Genomic DNA, 12,735 nt, shown 5'->3' on the forward strand with positions numbered 1-12,735 from the left:
TCACACCAAGTCGAAAATGAAAGAAAATGATCGTCAGGGCCCACAAGCTGGTTCAGCATAAACATCAGCCCATAATGAAACCACCAAACAAAAGCCAGTGTGGCATAGTGGTTAAGAGCATGGGATGGGGACTCCGGTGATCTGGGTTCTAGTCCCCGCTCAGCCATGGAGCCAACTGGGTGACTTTGGGCCAGTCACAGACTCTCAGCCCAACCTACCTCACAGGGTTGTTGTTATGGGGATAAGACTGAGAGCAGGAGGAGAATGATAAAAATCTCTTTGAGTTCCAGGGAAGGGGAAAAGGTCAAATATAAATAAAAAATAAACATTTTCTTGACAATTTTTGAATAAGCCCAATTGCAAATAAGCCCAATGATATAAGGAAAGATCAATAATATAAGGAGTCTAAATCCACATCTTTGAACAAAATTGCATCTGATTGGTATGGATTGCTACTTGGCTTTCACAAAGATGAATCAGTTCTGTTTTCAAATGGCAAGGTGTGGGCCTTTTAATTGCAATGCTTACAATGCTTTCATTGCTGGGCAGGGCAAGCAGGCAGAAAGCGGAGGACCGGACACCATTTTGACTGTAGCAGGGTATTGTCAACAACCGGGCTCTTCTGAGTCCCTGAGTCCTTGGCAGTTGCCTGCCCATGCTGACTCCTGGTGCCAGCCCCATCCAGTCCTTTCGTCTTATCTGTGCTAATGGAAACCACTGCCTTTTGAGAGAAGTTCTGAGTCCTTGAAAGTCTGTTCTGCTTTCTCCATCAACAATCTCCCTGCCAGCAAAAGCTTTACATACTGAATTTCTGACTGTGCAATGCAGGCAAATGGATTATGCATAATTTCTGTAGGACTTTTAATTTACAAGGATAAATTAGGGATTTATCATCCCTACCCTTTCATTTTTCACAACAACCTCTGTAGAAGCTCTGAGAGAGAACAGAACTCTTTGTGAAGGGCTGAGGTCTGTCCTATCTGATGCCTTTTAAAGAGAAAGACTCTACAGAAATGTTGTCCAGCAGCTGTTCAAAGCTGAACATCAGACCAACTGGGTAGGCAGAGCACCTGACCACAGTCTTCTGCACTATGGTAGGATGTACCGTATTGCTATTTAAATTAGAATAATTACTTCTATGTTTGCAACTATACTCGTATGTCAACATGTGCAAATTTTATGTAACCCTCTTTAATCCTCTCTCTGGTGATTCATAAGTGACCAGCTTATTGCTCCACCTTGCTTCTGCTGCCTAAGGTCATAGGCTGTTGCCTCTCTAGCTCTTAACAAGCACTGGAAACAGGGCAAGCACCATCTGTCAATCAATTTCTGTGTTGGGCAATGCTGTTTCCAGCTTCCAAGGGTCTTGGGCGAGGTGCCCTCCATGTCCCCCCTTGGTCATTCATTGAGCCTTTCTTTCTCTCCACCTTGGTCGGAGCTACTCTTGCTCCTCCTCCCCTTTCTCCTCATTGCTGCCACGTGATTGCTTGGTGGGCCGAGAGCTGGGGGGGCAAGTAGAAAGGGGCATCTGCTGCTCCTGCTTCCCACCACCACCGCTGTTGGGGCCCAGAGAGAGGAGAGAGGCAGGGGGGTGAGCAAGTCACTGTGGGAAAGAAGAGGAAAGTCTAGGGTGTTGCCAGTGGGCCATTGCTGGAGTCGGGGGGCTCAGCGTGTGCCCGGCCATGCCTAGCCTTGACACCAGCGCTAGTGCTGTGTGGAAATCCTGCTACATGCCTGTTCGTCAGCTTTCTGGGAAAGAGCACAAGAGCAGGGACTGGCAGTAAAGCTAGTAGCAACCCCAGTTGCTGTGTGGCTGCAAGACTGGGGCTATGGATAGGAGAGTGGCTGAACTCTGCCTTGCTCCTCTGGTCTGCCATTTCCTGGCGACACCTGCCAGCTCAAGTTGCTGGTAAAGGCAGAAATCTAAGACATACTCTGAGTAGTGAGCCTTCCACCTACCTGCTTTGTCTGCAAAGCAGCTACAGAAGCTAAGGTGTGTGTGATGATAGTGGTGATGGTGATAGGAGATGAAAGTAGGGGTTGCCTTCTTGGCAGATGTGCAACATCTGGATGGTGCCCTCATATCTGAGTTGTCTTCCTCCTTGTGATAAATTGCAAGGTGGCTTCCCAAAAGAGGGTTGACCCAGCCTTACCTGCTTTCAGCCATGACATGGGACCTTTAATCATAAGGTTTCAGCATCACCACAGTGGCCTCTGCTTTCTGCTTTAATCATACCCAGTGGGGCTCCAGTTCAGCTCCCCCCCCCCAACACACACGCACTTTAAATGGGTGGAGCACATAATCATAGCTCTGGAATGAAAAGGGAAAGGAAATCATGTAGCTCCAGTCAGGAGAGACCATCCACGCTGACAGCCCTCACCAATTATGCCAAATAGCCAGGGAAAAGGAGGCCAGAAGAAGGGAGCAGGTGCCCTGCATAGAAGTGCCAGCAGTACAGGGTGCTTCAGCATTTCCCTCACACTCTTAGTGCAGGAGCTGTGGGTGCTGTCTTCTGCCTCTGGGGAGTGGAATGTTGCAGGGAGGGCCAGAGAGATGCCAAGAAAGACACAGGTTTCCTGGAGCCCTCTAAGCCTGCTGTAAGCTTGCACATGTTGTTGGAAACAAGCTGGTTGCATCAAATCATAACGAACCCCTAAAGCTTTTATTGATTTTGTGGGAGTCTAGTGGATACTTGACAGTTCTACACCTACCATCACCCACAGCCAGCACGGCTAATGCTAAGGAATTATGGGAGTCGCCATTCAACGCATCTGGAAGGCCTCCCCTGGGTCTACATGTTCCAACTTAAAGTGTCCTCATGTGGCCTTTGTTTGAGCTGACAGGAGTTGTGCAGCTATTCTCCTGTTAGGCTGCCACACTATATTATCCTGTATCATCTCAATCTATGCGCAAACTATAGGGAAACACGTGTTCCTTTTTATTTCAGGGTGTACCTAGCAACCTACCCAACCTACTGCTTCTAGTTATGAACAAATTAGAGTAGCAATGCTTTCTCTCTTAGTAATTGATGCACATCACACCTTTGGTCCTTTCTTTCTGCTTTCATTTATTGATTTCAAATAAGAGTTGTGTATCCCCCACACACACTGGCTCGTAACAGGCTTGAATGGTTGTACATCTCCATTAACAGAAACATATTAAATAAATAAACAGGTCAGAGACCCAATCTATGTAAGCAAATAATTCCAACTATTTAAAACAATGAAAAGATACTGGTTTTATTGTCCCTGGTAAATGTTTAAGCCAGAATGGAAAACAGACATGACTGTAGATGAACTGGGAGTAATAGCAACCAGCATATAAAGTGTTATTGGTTCACACATGAATCCTGCTCCAGTTCAGAGTGTGATGGATGTCTTCTTTGCCAGTCATAGACACAGGAGATGTACCTTGAACTGGATCAGATGCTCTCCAGTCGCCTCCCTCCTCATAATTTAAGGGGGTGAGAGTGGACCTTCCAGCCCAACTTATTATGCACCTCCAAGACCGCTGGACATCCACACCAGTGTAGTTTTTGAGTAGGATATAGGCCTGGGAATCCCACTTAACATGTGGGAAATGACTGTACAATTTGTGAGAGACTGGAGAGGTTAGCAAGACCATTAGTCAAGCAGAGCCATGAGGACATAGACTGCCTTATGGCTTTCCTCGGCCTGGTGCCTTCCAGGTGTTTTAGACTTGTGCCCCAGCCAGCATGTCCAATAGCCAGGGATGCTGGGAGCTGTGGTCCAAAACATCTGGAGGAGGCCAGTTTGGAGGAGGCTGCTGTATTAAGTATCTGAATTTTGTTGTATTAGAAATCATTTCATTTGGCATTGTTTGAAAATGATCTGGTTTTTCTCATGGGTCTTCTACACCTGGTATTTTTTGTTCTTTGCCTGAAATCTGGACCAAGATAAACAGCAAAACTAGTCACACTCTTTTGGGCATATTAACATTATTTTTCAGAACTAGATTAAAACAGCTCTGTTGAAGTGAATATAGAGGAAATATGTCCCCTTGTTTTGTCAATTGTATCAAACATTTGCTTTTTGATCAACTTTATGTAAAAGACATAAAGCAACATAAATGCACATGATGGTTTTCATTGATTGTGTTGGTTTTTTTGCTATTATTTATGCTTACACCCTGCCTTTTCTGCCAGGGACTTATGGCAGTGTACAGGATCCTCACAACATAATATGATATTTTCAGAGTTCCAACATGTGTTGCCTTCTTGCCAGACCCATTCAATCCACACTCCCAAGATACCAGCTGGTCTCATAAATCTATACCTGCTGTATACAAATGCATTGGTTCTAAAACCTTGCAGCTCACAATCTCTTATCTTTTCATAGAATGGTGCCATGAAGGCCACCTGGTCCAGCCCCCTGCTGTTGCAGGACAGCAAGTTACACCAGGCCACTCAGATGGCTGCCCAGTTTCTCTTCGCATGTCTCTCGTGTGGGAGAGCCCTCTGCCTCTCCAGGCAGCTGGTGTATCTTTTCCAGCCTGTCCTTTTGAAGGGCCCCATCCCAGCCTTTCCCAGCCTAGGACAGGGAGGTCTGCGCTTTGTTGTTGCAATGCACCATCATATTCAATGCATGGTGACCCTATGCACAAATGCCCTCCAAAATGCCCTGTCCTTCACGGACCCACCCTATTGGGTAATGATTTGCTGCACTGCCCTCTAGTGGAGCACTGCTTCAATTTATGGCTAAGGTTTTCTATGGTAGCAAAATAATAGCAGATGAAGCCAGCAAAAATAGAACACCAGACATTGTATTATTTTTAAAGAATAATTTATTATTATAAAACTACTTTCCACCTTATCTCTGCTTCAGAGAACCTGGGGAAACGCATTCCCATGTATGATAATACATTTCTTCTGGCTCACCCTTCAACCCCATCTTACAAATGGGGTGGAAGGGCGAGCCAGTGAAGTGGCCAAAGCAAAATAGGAAGAATTGGGTTCGATGAGATCAAAAGGCACATTTCCCAGAGCAGCATGGGAACTTCAGCTGGGACAGTTCCCAAATGGCTGTGTCTAGTACTGTGGAGCTCCAGAGTGAAAGCCCGTGGAATGGCAGGCTCCATGGTGTGGCTGAACTCTCCCTGCAAGTAGCTTTGCCAGGCAGCTTCACTACAGGGCCAACCTGAGTATAGGAGCTGATTGGAAGCCAGTGGGAGCTTTCCACCACTTTTGTTACCCACATACCTGCACAAGCACATGTGGGGGGGGGGGGAATTGCAGGGAAAAAAGTGGGGCAAATGTTTACTCTTTGTTCTCTCCCAGTGCATGGTGGTCCTGACCCAAATCAGCTGCACATGCTTGCCTGTTACATGTTAGTGGAAAATGTAGCTTGGCTTTGAGAAGCAGGAAGCAAGTTCCAGGGAAGGCAGGAGTGATGAGAATCAGAGGGTGCTGAGAGCCGATGTGGTACAGGGGCTGGAGTGTTGACTCAGCAGATCTCCCTTCAGCCATTGAGTGACTTTGGGCCACTTGCAAATTCTCAGTCTATCCTGCCTCACAGACTGGTTGGAAGGAGAAGGACCATGTATGCCACCCTGGGTTCTTTATAGAAGGAGTGAAGGTGGGGCATAAATTATTATTTATTTATTATAGTGGTGAGTGGTATTATTATTATTATTATTATTATTATTATTATTATTATTATTATTATGGATCTAATTAATGGATCTTATTCTTGCTGAGTGCTGAATGTAGAAAATGAAACACAGAACTGTTATAGAAACTTGCTGAATCAAACCAATAGGCCACTTAATTCAGCATTTTTATCCCAGACAATAAATGTACTGGGAAATTCACAAGTAGGGCAAAATGGTCATATCCACCCACTGCTTGTCCTCTGTGTCATCTTTTCCAGTCCCTCCTGAACACTTGCATCACTGGATAAACCTGTCCTCTATTAATTTCATCTAATCTATTAAAAGTATCTATGCAAACAGGCATTACAAGAAATTCTCTTGGAACAAGGTTTTTATCCATTTCCTTAGATTCTTCTGTTCCAATTGAATATGTTTTCCTTCTTTTTATTCCCTACTTCCACATGCTATGTGACTTTATAAAGCTTTCATAAACCTTGTTGGTTTATCTTGAGAAGCTGCCAGCGGTTTAACTTTTCTTCTTCCATACAGAAGTTGTTATAGTTTTAGTTGCACTTCTGGGAAGATGCTCCTACTTATTCAGGACCATTCTACCCTTTGCATGTCAGCTAGATGAGAACAGGGTGCTGATCGAGACTTGAACCTACTGTCTTGCTAAGAGACATCTGCTAGCATGGCAGGATTCCCTTCACCTGAAGGGGAAGGTTTCCTTTGGGCCACCTGGAAACCTTCTCTGGATGGTTCCTCAGCCCCCTGGAGTGTGCTTTGCAGGGGGTGAAAGCCAGAAGGATAAATTGTACTCCTCCCAATTCCTCTGATGGAAGCTGCTTCATCAGCAGAATGACAGCATTGGATCCTGCCCTGCTGTGCAGGTGGATCCCAAAGTTGAATTGGCAGCTGGGAATGTGTGAGTGTGGCAGCACAGTTATTCTGGCATAACTGTGATAACTGCACAACCTTGGAAGGAACCACATAGGCAGTACCCAGAATATGGAGAGGAGAGAAGCAGGACTGTCTTGTCCATTCCCCTTTTCTGCATCTTCCCCAACTAATTTCTTTTGGGAATGAAAATTCAAGAGCTACACAAATTATCCTAAGTGTGACCATTTCATAGATTCATGTAATGACTTTATAAGTCCACTTGATCCATTACTGAGCTCCACAACAATTATGTTCATGTACAGGGTTTCCCAGGTTCCATGATCACTGAACAAGGATGAAAAGAAGACGACAAGGGTGTGTGTGTCTTTTCCCTCACAAACAGTACACCCCGCATGAGAATAAATGGCTCTTGCATGGCCACCCTTGTCCTGAAGCTCTGGAGTTTGCTGTCAGTACGTTAAATCCCTTGCAATCTGGAAACAGGAACTTCACAGGTGGCTTGTTGTTGCTTAGCTGTCTCTTTGCACAGACTAAGAGGAGCCTTCTGGGGCAGCTGCCTCTGTCTGCATAGGAACACCTCCATTCAATTGATGGCCTCAGTCCTGCTGTGCTTTGCATTTCATCCATCATCTAACACAGCAAAGACTAAGGCCTAAATTTGCTTCTGGGTGATCATGTCACGGATGCATTCATGGAGATAAATGTACTTATCCTAGAGACAAAGAGAGACATGAGAGATACCAGTGATGGCTAGAACATGAACAGCAACATTTGCAGATCTGATTACCAATCACATTGTTTGACATATTAGCATACAGGGAAAAAGAAATGCATATAAGCAAGCTGAGCAAGCATATGCAGCTAAATCAAGCTACTAAAGTACGCAAGCAACATTAGGGGTGATAAGCCACACTGTGAAATCCTTACAGCTCTTCTGTGGCTACAAGAAGCATTAGATTTGGGAACAACTGTGTCACTTATTTGAGCATTTCCATGATTAAACAGCTTAGTTATCAGGGGGCTCATTAAATTCCCCAACTGGAGCTTACAAAGCAAGGACTTCTGTGCCAAGGGCTTCTGTGCTTAGATGTATAATTGACACGTGTGTGCAGGTGGTATCCAGCATCAGTGACATTGTGCAAAACCCATGTAGTACAATTGTATTGTACATCACTGTTGCAATTTTCAATCGGAGAGGATTTAGTATGTGCAGGAATCCAGCAAAAAGGTCTTGTGCACAGTGCCCTCTAGTGGTCACAACTCTCAGAAAAAATTAATGTAGAAGCCTGCCAGGGCTGAAATTCTGGACAGACTTACTTAAGGGTAGATCCAATGGAACTCAATTGGAATTGTTTGTGAATAAGCATGTGGTAGTGACTATTAGCAATCAATAACAAAAATCCAAGTAAAACTGAAAGGACCGTTAACAGAAACATAGTGCCAAAATATAACTCCAATAACATTCCTTTCCGAGGAATTTAAAGCCCACATCAAGATTTGCATTATTGAACTTAATTGCCCATGAATGAGAAGAACTGTTGACTGAAAGCAGAGATGTTATTTTGTGTTTTAACGACCAGAAATAATTGGTGTCACTAGTTATTCTTAGGGAAGCCGTGGGCATCTTGTAAGCCAAAATGTTGAAAGAGCCACACATCTCCTGTCAGTCCCAGCCAGCATAGCCAGTGGTGAGGGAAGATGGGAGTTGTGACACCAGAGGGCCCCAGGTTGCCCACTCCTCACCCAGGGCAATCAGCCTGCTCTTGCTGTCACAAGCAAAAGCCGCACTTCAAATGCTCCTGATGAAGCATTATGCTCTGAAGCATCAGGCAAAGTTTCTTTGCTTCTTCTGTCACAGCTTGAGTGGCACTCATGGCTGGCCACTGCCAAAGGGCTTGGGGAAAACAAGAAAGGACCCACGTCCTCTTTGACTGGCTTCAGAGGGAGAACAGGGCAAACTGGGGAAGGGCAGGTCTCCAGGAGGGCACAGTGCCCCTTGGCCTTGACCCAGTGCTGGAGTAGGACTCTCTGCTACTGCTGAAGCTGCCCCCTTGCCACTGACATACCAGCGTCGGAGTCATGAGACAGCAGCTCCTCACTAGTCTCAGGACGACACCGTACACATCCACGCTTTTTTCTCCTTTCAGCTGCTGCAGCATGGTGTCCAGGGCAAGGAGCACCCCCATCTGGCCAACGCCTCCCGAACTGGGAAAGGAAGAATAACAATCAGCTGGACAGCAATGGGCCACTTTTTTCAGTCACTCACATTCAAAGAAACCATCTGGGAACACCCATTCCGGGGCTGGCTTCAGTGCTCACCAGTCCCAAGGGAAAAGCTTGTTGGGCGAGAGACCAGGGTGGAGGCCACGACCGTACCTGCAATGCAGGACCAAGGGACTGCTCCTCTTCCGATATGGCACGAGTTGCCTGACCATGGCGAGAAATCCCACCAAGATCTCAGGCGCTGGCAGCTCCTCTCCTTCCCCCAAAGGGAACTGGAACCGTTGCAGTACTCTCTCCTTGGCCTTTTTCTCCTTGACAAAGCAACAGACACTTGGTGATTATAAAGCAAGTGCATGGGCAGAACAGATTGGCAGAGCAATGCAGAAAAGAAGAATTCTGTGCAACGCAAAAGCACATGTTACCTGACAAGGTGTAAGTCCCATTGCAACACACACCCTCTGAATGATATTGCAGCAGCATCCCCTCATCTATGACATTATATTGAGCACCAAATGAATAGCTTTACTGTAAACCACCCAGAAAGCAGTATAGAAACAAAACTGCTTAATTAATGAATCAATCAATTAATTATAATGTATCCCATTCTGAACTGAACTTTTGAAGCTCGGTTCGTGTCCATGACTGTGCTGACTCTCTCCTGCTCAAAGCCTTCACTCTGCTTCTGCCAGCAGCCTTCTAGGCCACAGGGCCTCTGTGCAGCCCTGTCCATGGTCCCTTGGCATCCCACCTTCCCCAACCATTCCCGACATTCCCAACTCACGTACGCATTTAATTCTCAGCTGAACGCATGGCCATCCTGAAACGACCTTCTTCGGGCCTTGCTGTATGGTCAACATCTCTGTGTAGACGGGGGCACCCTCTGAGGGCCAGCATGTGTCATCTGGAGCCTGTGCAAAAACGTCAGGGTTGTGGTTACATATTCATCTGCCTTCAGCTAGTCTGACGGCACAGCCATTGCCAGTGACTCCGAAACATTGCACCTAGCAAAGAACAGGAGATGGTCTGCATGAGAACCTGTGAGATGCCTAAGAGAGGAATGAGGAAGAATGGGATTCAGAGCACCACTGCAGAGCATGATGCGAGTGGGTGGCTAGTTCCAGCCTCATGCTGTCCATGTCATTTAGAAGTATGAGAGAGGCTCTGGTGCCCTTTAAACATCACATAAGCACTGGTGTGGAAGCAAACCCATCTGAACTTGTGTAATATGTAAAAGCTCCCAAACCTGGGGTCCAGGCCACACACATGGATTTCCCCCTACCTTACTGACTCTGACAGTGTGGGAAAGCTGCATGCCATCAGCTCTGTCTGTGTGGTTGCATCTTTCAGACAGGGCCTCCCATTACAGAGGGTCCCACATGGGGAAAAGCAATGTGTATGCAGCTAGAACCATGTCTCAGTAGCATTCCTGTCAACCCCAAAGGGCCAAACTGAACTCCTCCCATGATTCTGTGCTGTTGTTGCATCACTGAGAGTCAACATTCCAGAGCAGTCTGCCCCCAGCATGCTGTGCACCTGTGCATCAACTGTCTTACCAGGCTGTTTGTCTGCCCAGGTAGCAGCGTGATGATGGTGTGGACTCCGTGTTCCCAGATCAGACCCCAGAATTCCTCCAGGGCCAGCTTATTGGGTCCTTCGATAGCTATATAGTCCCTGGCTGAGTTGCAGCCCTGCCAAAAAGAACAGAAAAAAGAAGCACAATTGGCCAGGAAGAACAAAAGCTGCAGCAGATTAAGAGGAGGGATAGCAGAGGCAGAGGGCAAGCCTGGTCTAAGCTTTGGTGCACTGCTAGTAAAATGTACCTTAGTTGCAGGAGTTAAGTGGTAGATTACATTAGCTGCATCTGTGCTCTTCTCCCCTGCAGAGACAGTGTCCTACACTGTTGTCCCACAACTCACCAATTACTATCTCCTACTCTAATTGTTTAGCATTTGTATATCCTCTGTCAGAATGCCATGGTAGCATCAATGGTACCCAGCTGGGTCATATGTTACTCTTAACGGTGCCGCAACACATCACTCCCTGGTCAGTTTTGGAATTTTCATACTTGCTCCCTGTCCTTAAATGGATTGCATTGGGTTCTTTTACATCAACACAGATAGTGTGCATCCTATAGTTATGGAAGTAAAAGAGATATGATGCATAGTTACACTTCAACTGTGATTTGATTTTTGACATAGAAAATAAAATCTTTGAGGAAATCCACACTTAAAGACTGGCAAGAAGGCATCTGTTTGGAAGACTTCAATGGACATGCAGGTTTTTACTTGGATCAGCTGGTATGGCCTACTGATAACTTTCTGCCATTCTCTGTTTTGCATGCTAAACATAATTTTCCCACAAGGGCTGAACTAAAATACATACAGTTGAAATCTAGGTCTGGCCCTTCATTTTCACAGCTTCAGAACCCCTTTTGTTATTAGAAGTATTGACTGAGGCTGAACAGCCACACTGGCCAGCTATATTGGTTAAAGTAGTCAGAGTAGTCTTTTTGTCCAGTCGATGGAATGCTTCATTGGCATCGGTTTGAGAAAGCATAGTGGATCTTAGGGTATGTTTAATTCAAGAAAAATGATGTTTCAAATATATTGGCTGCCACAACATCTTTTCAGTAAGGGCTTAATTAAATTGGCCAGTTGTTGAAGGTGCAGTAAAACTAACATTTCTCTTAGTCACATGTCTTGGTAATGTTTTGGTAATGCCCGCCTCATAGAACTTAATGCAAGGTCAACATAGATCAATTTTCCATACCCTTTTGACAGATAAAAGTCTAACAGTACAACACTGGAAGGATAAATGGCCATCTGCAATACCACAGTGGACAGAAAACTTGATGAAACTGGTGGTTTTAAGGCATGATTTGTAGATGAATATGAATATTTGTATGATGATTTGTATGAATAGTTGGACTGCCTTTGTTGAGGTCTGTGCAGAATCATCTCCAATAATATTAGCACATCTTGTTTTATGTAAGATAAATGCACAGATACATAGTAATTATGTAATCATTGTAACATACTTAAATCTCATATAAGAAAATGGCAATCTTTTATTTTATTTTTTCCCTTTGTTGTCTGGGTTTTGGTTTTGATTTTGGAATTCACAATGAAAATAAGTAACAAAAATGAATTAATCTATAAAATATTAATTTGAACATGTGCATTTTACATCAACATGGAAGTTAACCTAAGGATAATCATATATATTTTGCATGAGCAGTTGATCACTTCCACAAAACAGCAGAAACAGTTTGGGGTAACAACTTAAAACCAGAAAAGAACTGAGAAACTAATGACTCACAGGAATGAACCAGATATGGGCGAGGTCTGAGAAGGGATCTCGATTCAATGGTGAGAACTTCACTTTAGACCGATCATCTGCAAAACAGCCTTAGTATGAAAGGAGCATCTGGGGTGATGATTGTATCAGACACAGCCTTGTTCCATTGAAAAGGCTTTCATACCAACCATTCCACAGTGTTATCACAGCCTGCTTAATTCGGAACTGCTCCACCATTCCCATTCTTGCTAAGGACCCATCAATCCGCAGGGCAACTAAGCCCTTCCTATCAAGGTTTGTACCACCTCTCTGCATCTGTAACTTCTGATTGCCCCATTCATGCTTCTCGTCTTAAGACGCCTCCATTGGTGGGGGTGTTCTAATCACGTATCAGCTGGTAATAGGGTACTGAAAACATCCAGTAAGCCATTTGTAGAGTGAGGCTGTCAGTACAGGAGCTCAGGGAAATGAATAATGAGCCAGAACGTTTTTGCTGCAAATCTAATTTCAGCCAAAAGCTGAATTTTGGTGAGTCATCATCTAGGCCTCATAACTTCTGCCTCCCTGATACTAATACCATCCTATAAGTTTAAGAATTACCGAGAAATCTGTGGTATATGTTGATCATTATAAACATATAAGGGTGTGTTCTAGTTGTTCAAACAACAACAGTTGATTCCTGGAAGGCCAAAATAGTGCAGTGT

The 12,735-nt window shown here is 44.9% G+C and overlaps 1 protein-coding gene across 1 annotated transcript; it reads right to left on the reverse strand.

The window, feature by feature from the left end:
• Positions 1-4,830: 4,830 nt before the first annotated feature.
• On the reverse strand, positions 4,831-12,346 carry LOC123031957 (receptor-type tyrosine-protein phosphatase V-like). The gene is made up of 7 exons (XM_044447489.1): positions 12,220-12,346; positions 12,053-12,129; positions 10,288-10,422; positions 9,520-9,642; positions 8,888-9,045; positions 8,578-8,716; positions 4,831-7,223 (listed from the first exon to the last, which is right to left on the reverse strand). Exons 1-7 carry the CDS (start codon positions 12,344-12,346, stop codon positions 7,164-7,166), a joined length of 819 nt encoding a protein of 272 aa, XP_044303424.1. The 3' UTR covers positions 4,831-7,163.
• Positions 12,347-12,735: the final 389 nt, after the last annotated feature.

The sequence above is a fragment of the Varanus komodoensis genome, unplaced genomic scaffold (genome assembly GCF_004798865.1).
Source record: "Varanus komodoensis strain SLA01 unplaced genomic scaffold, ASM479886v1 scaffold52, whole genome shotgun sequence".
NCBI lineage: Eukaryota > Metazoa > Chordata > Lepidosauria > Squamata > Varanidae > Varanus > Varanus komodoensis.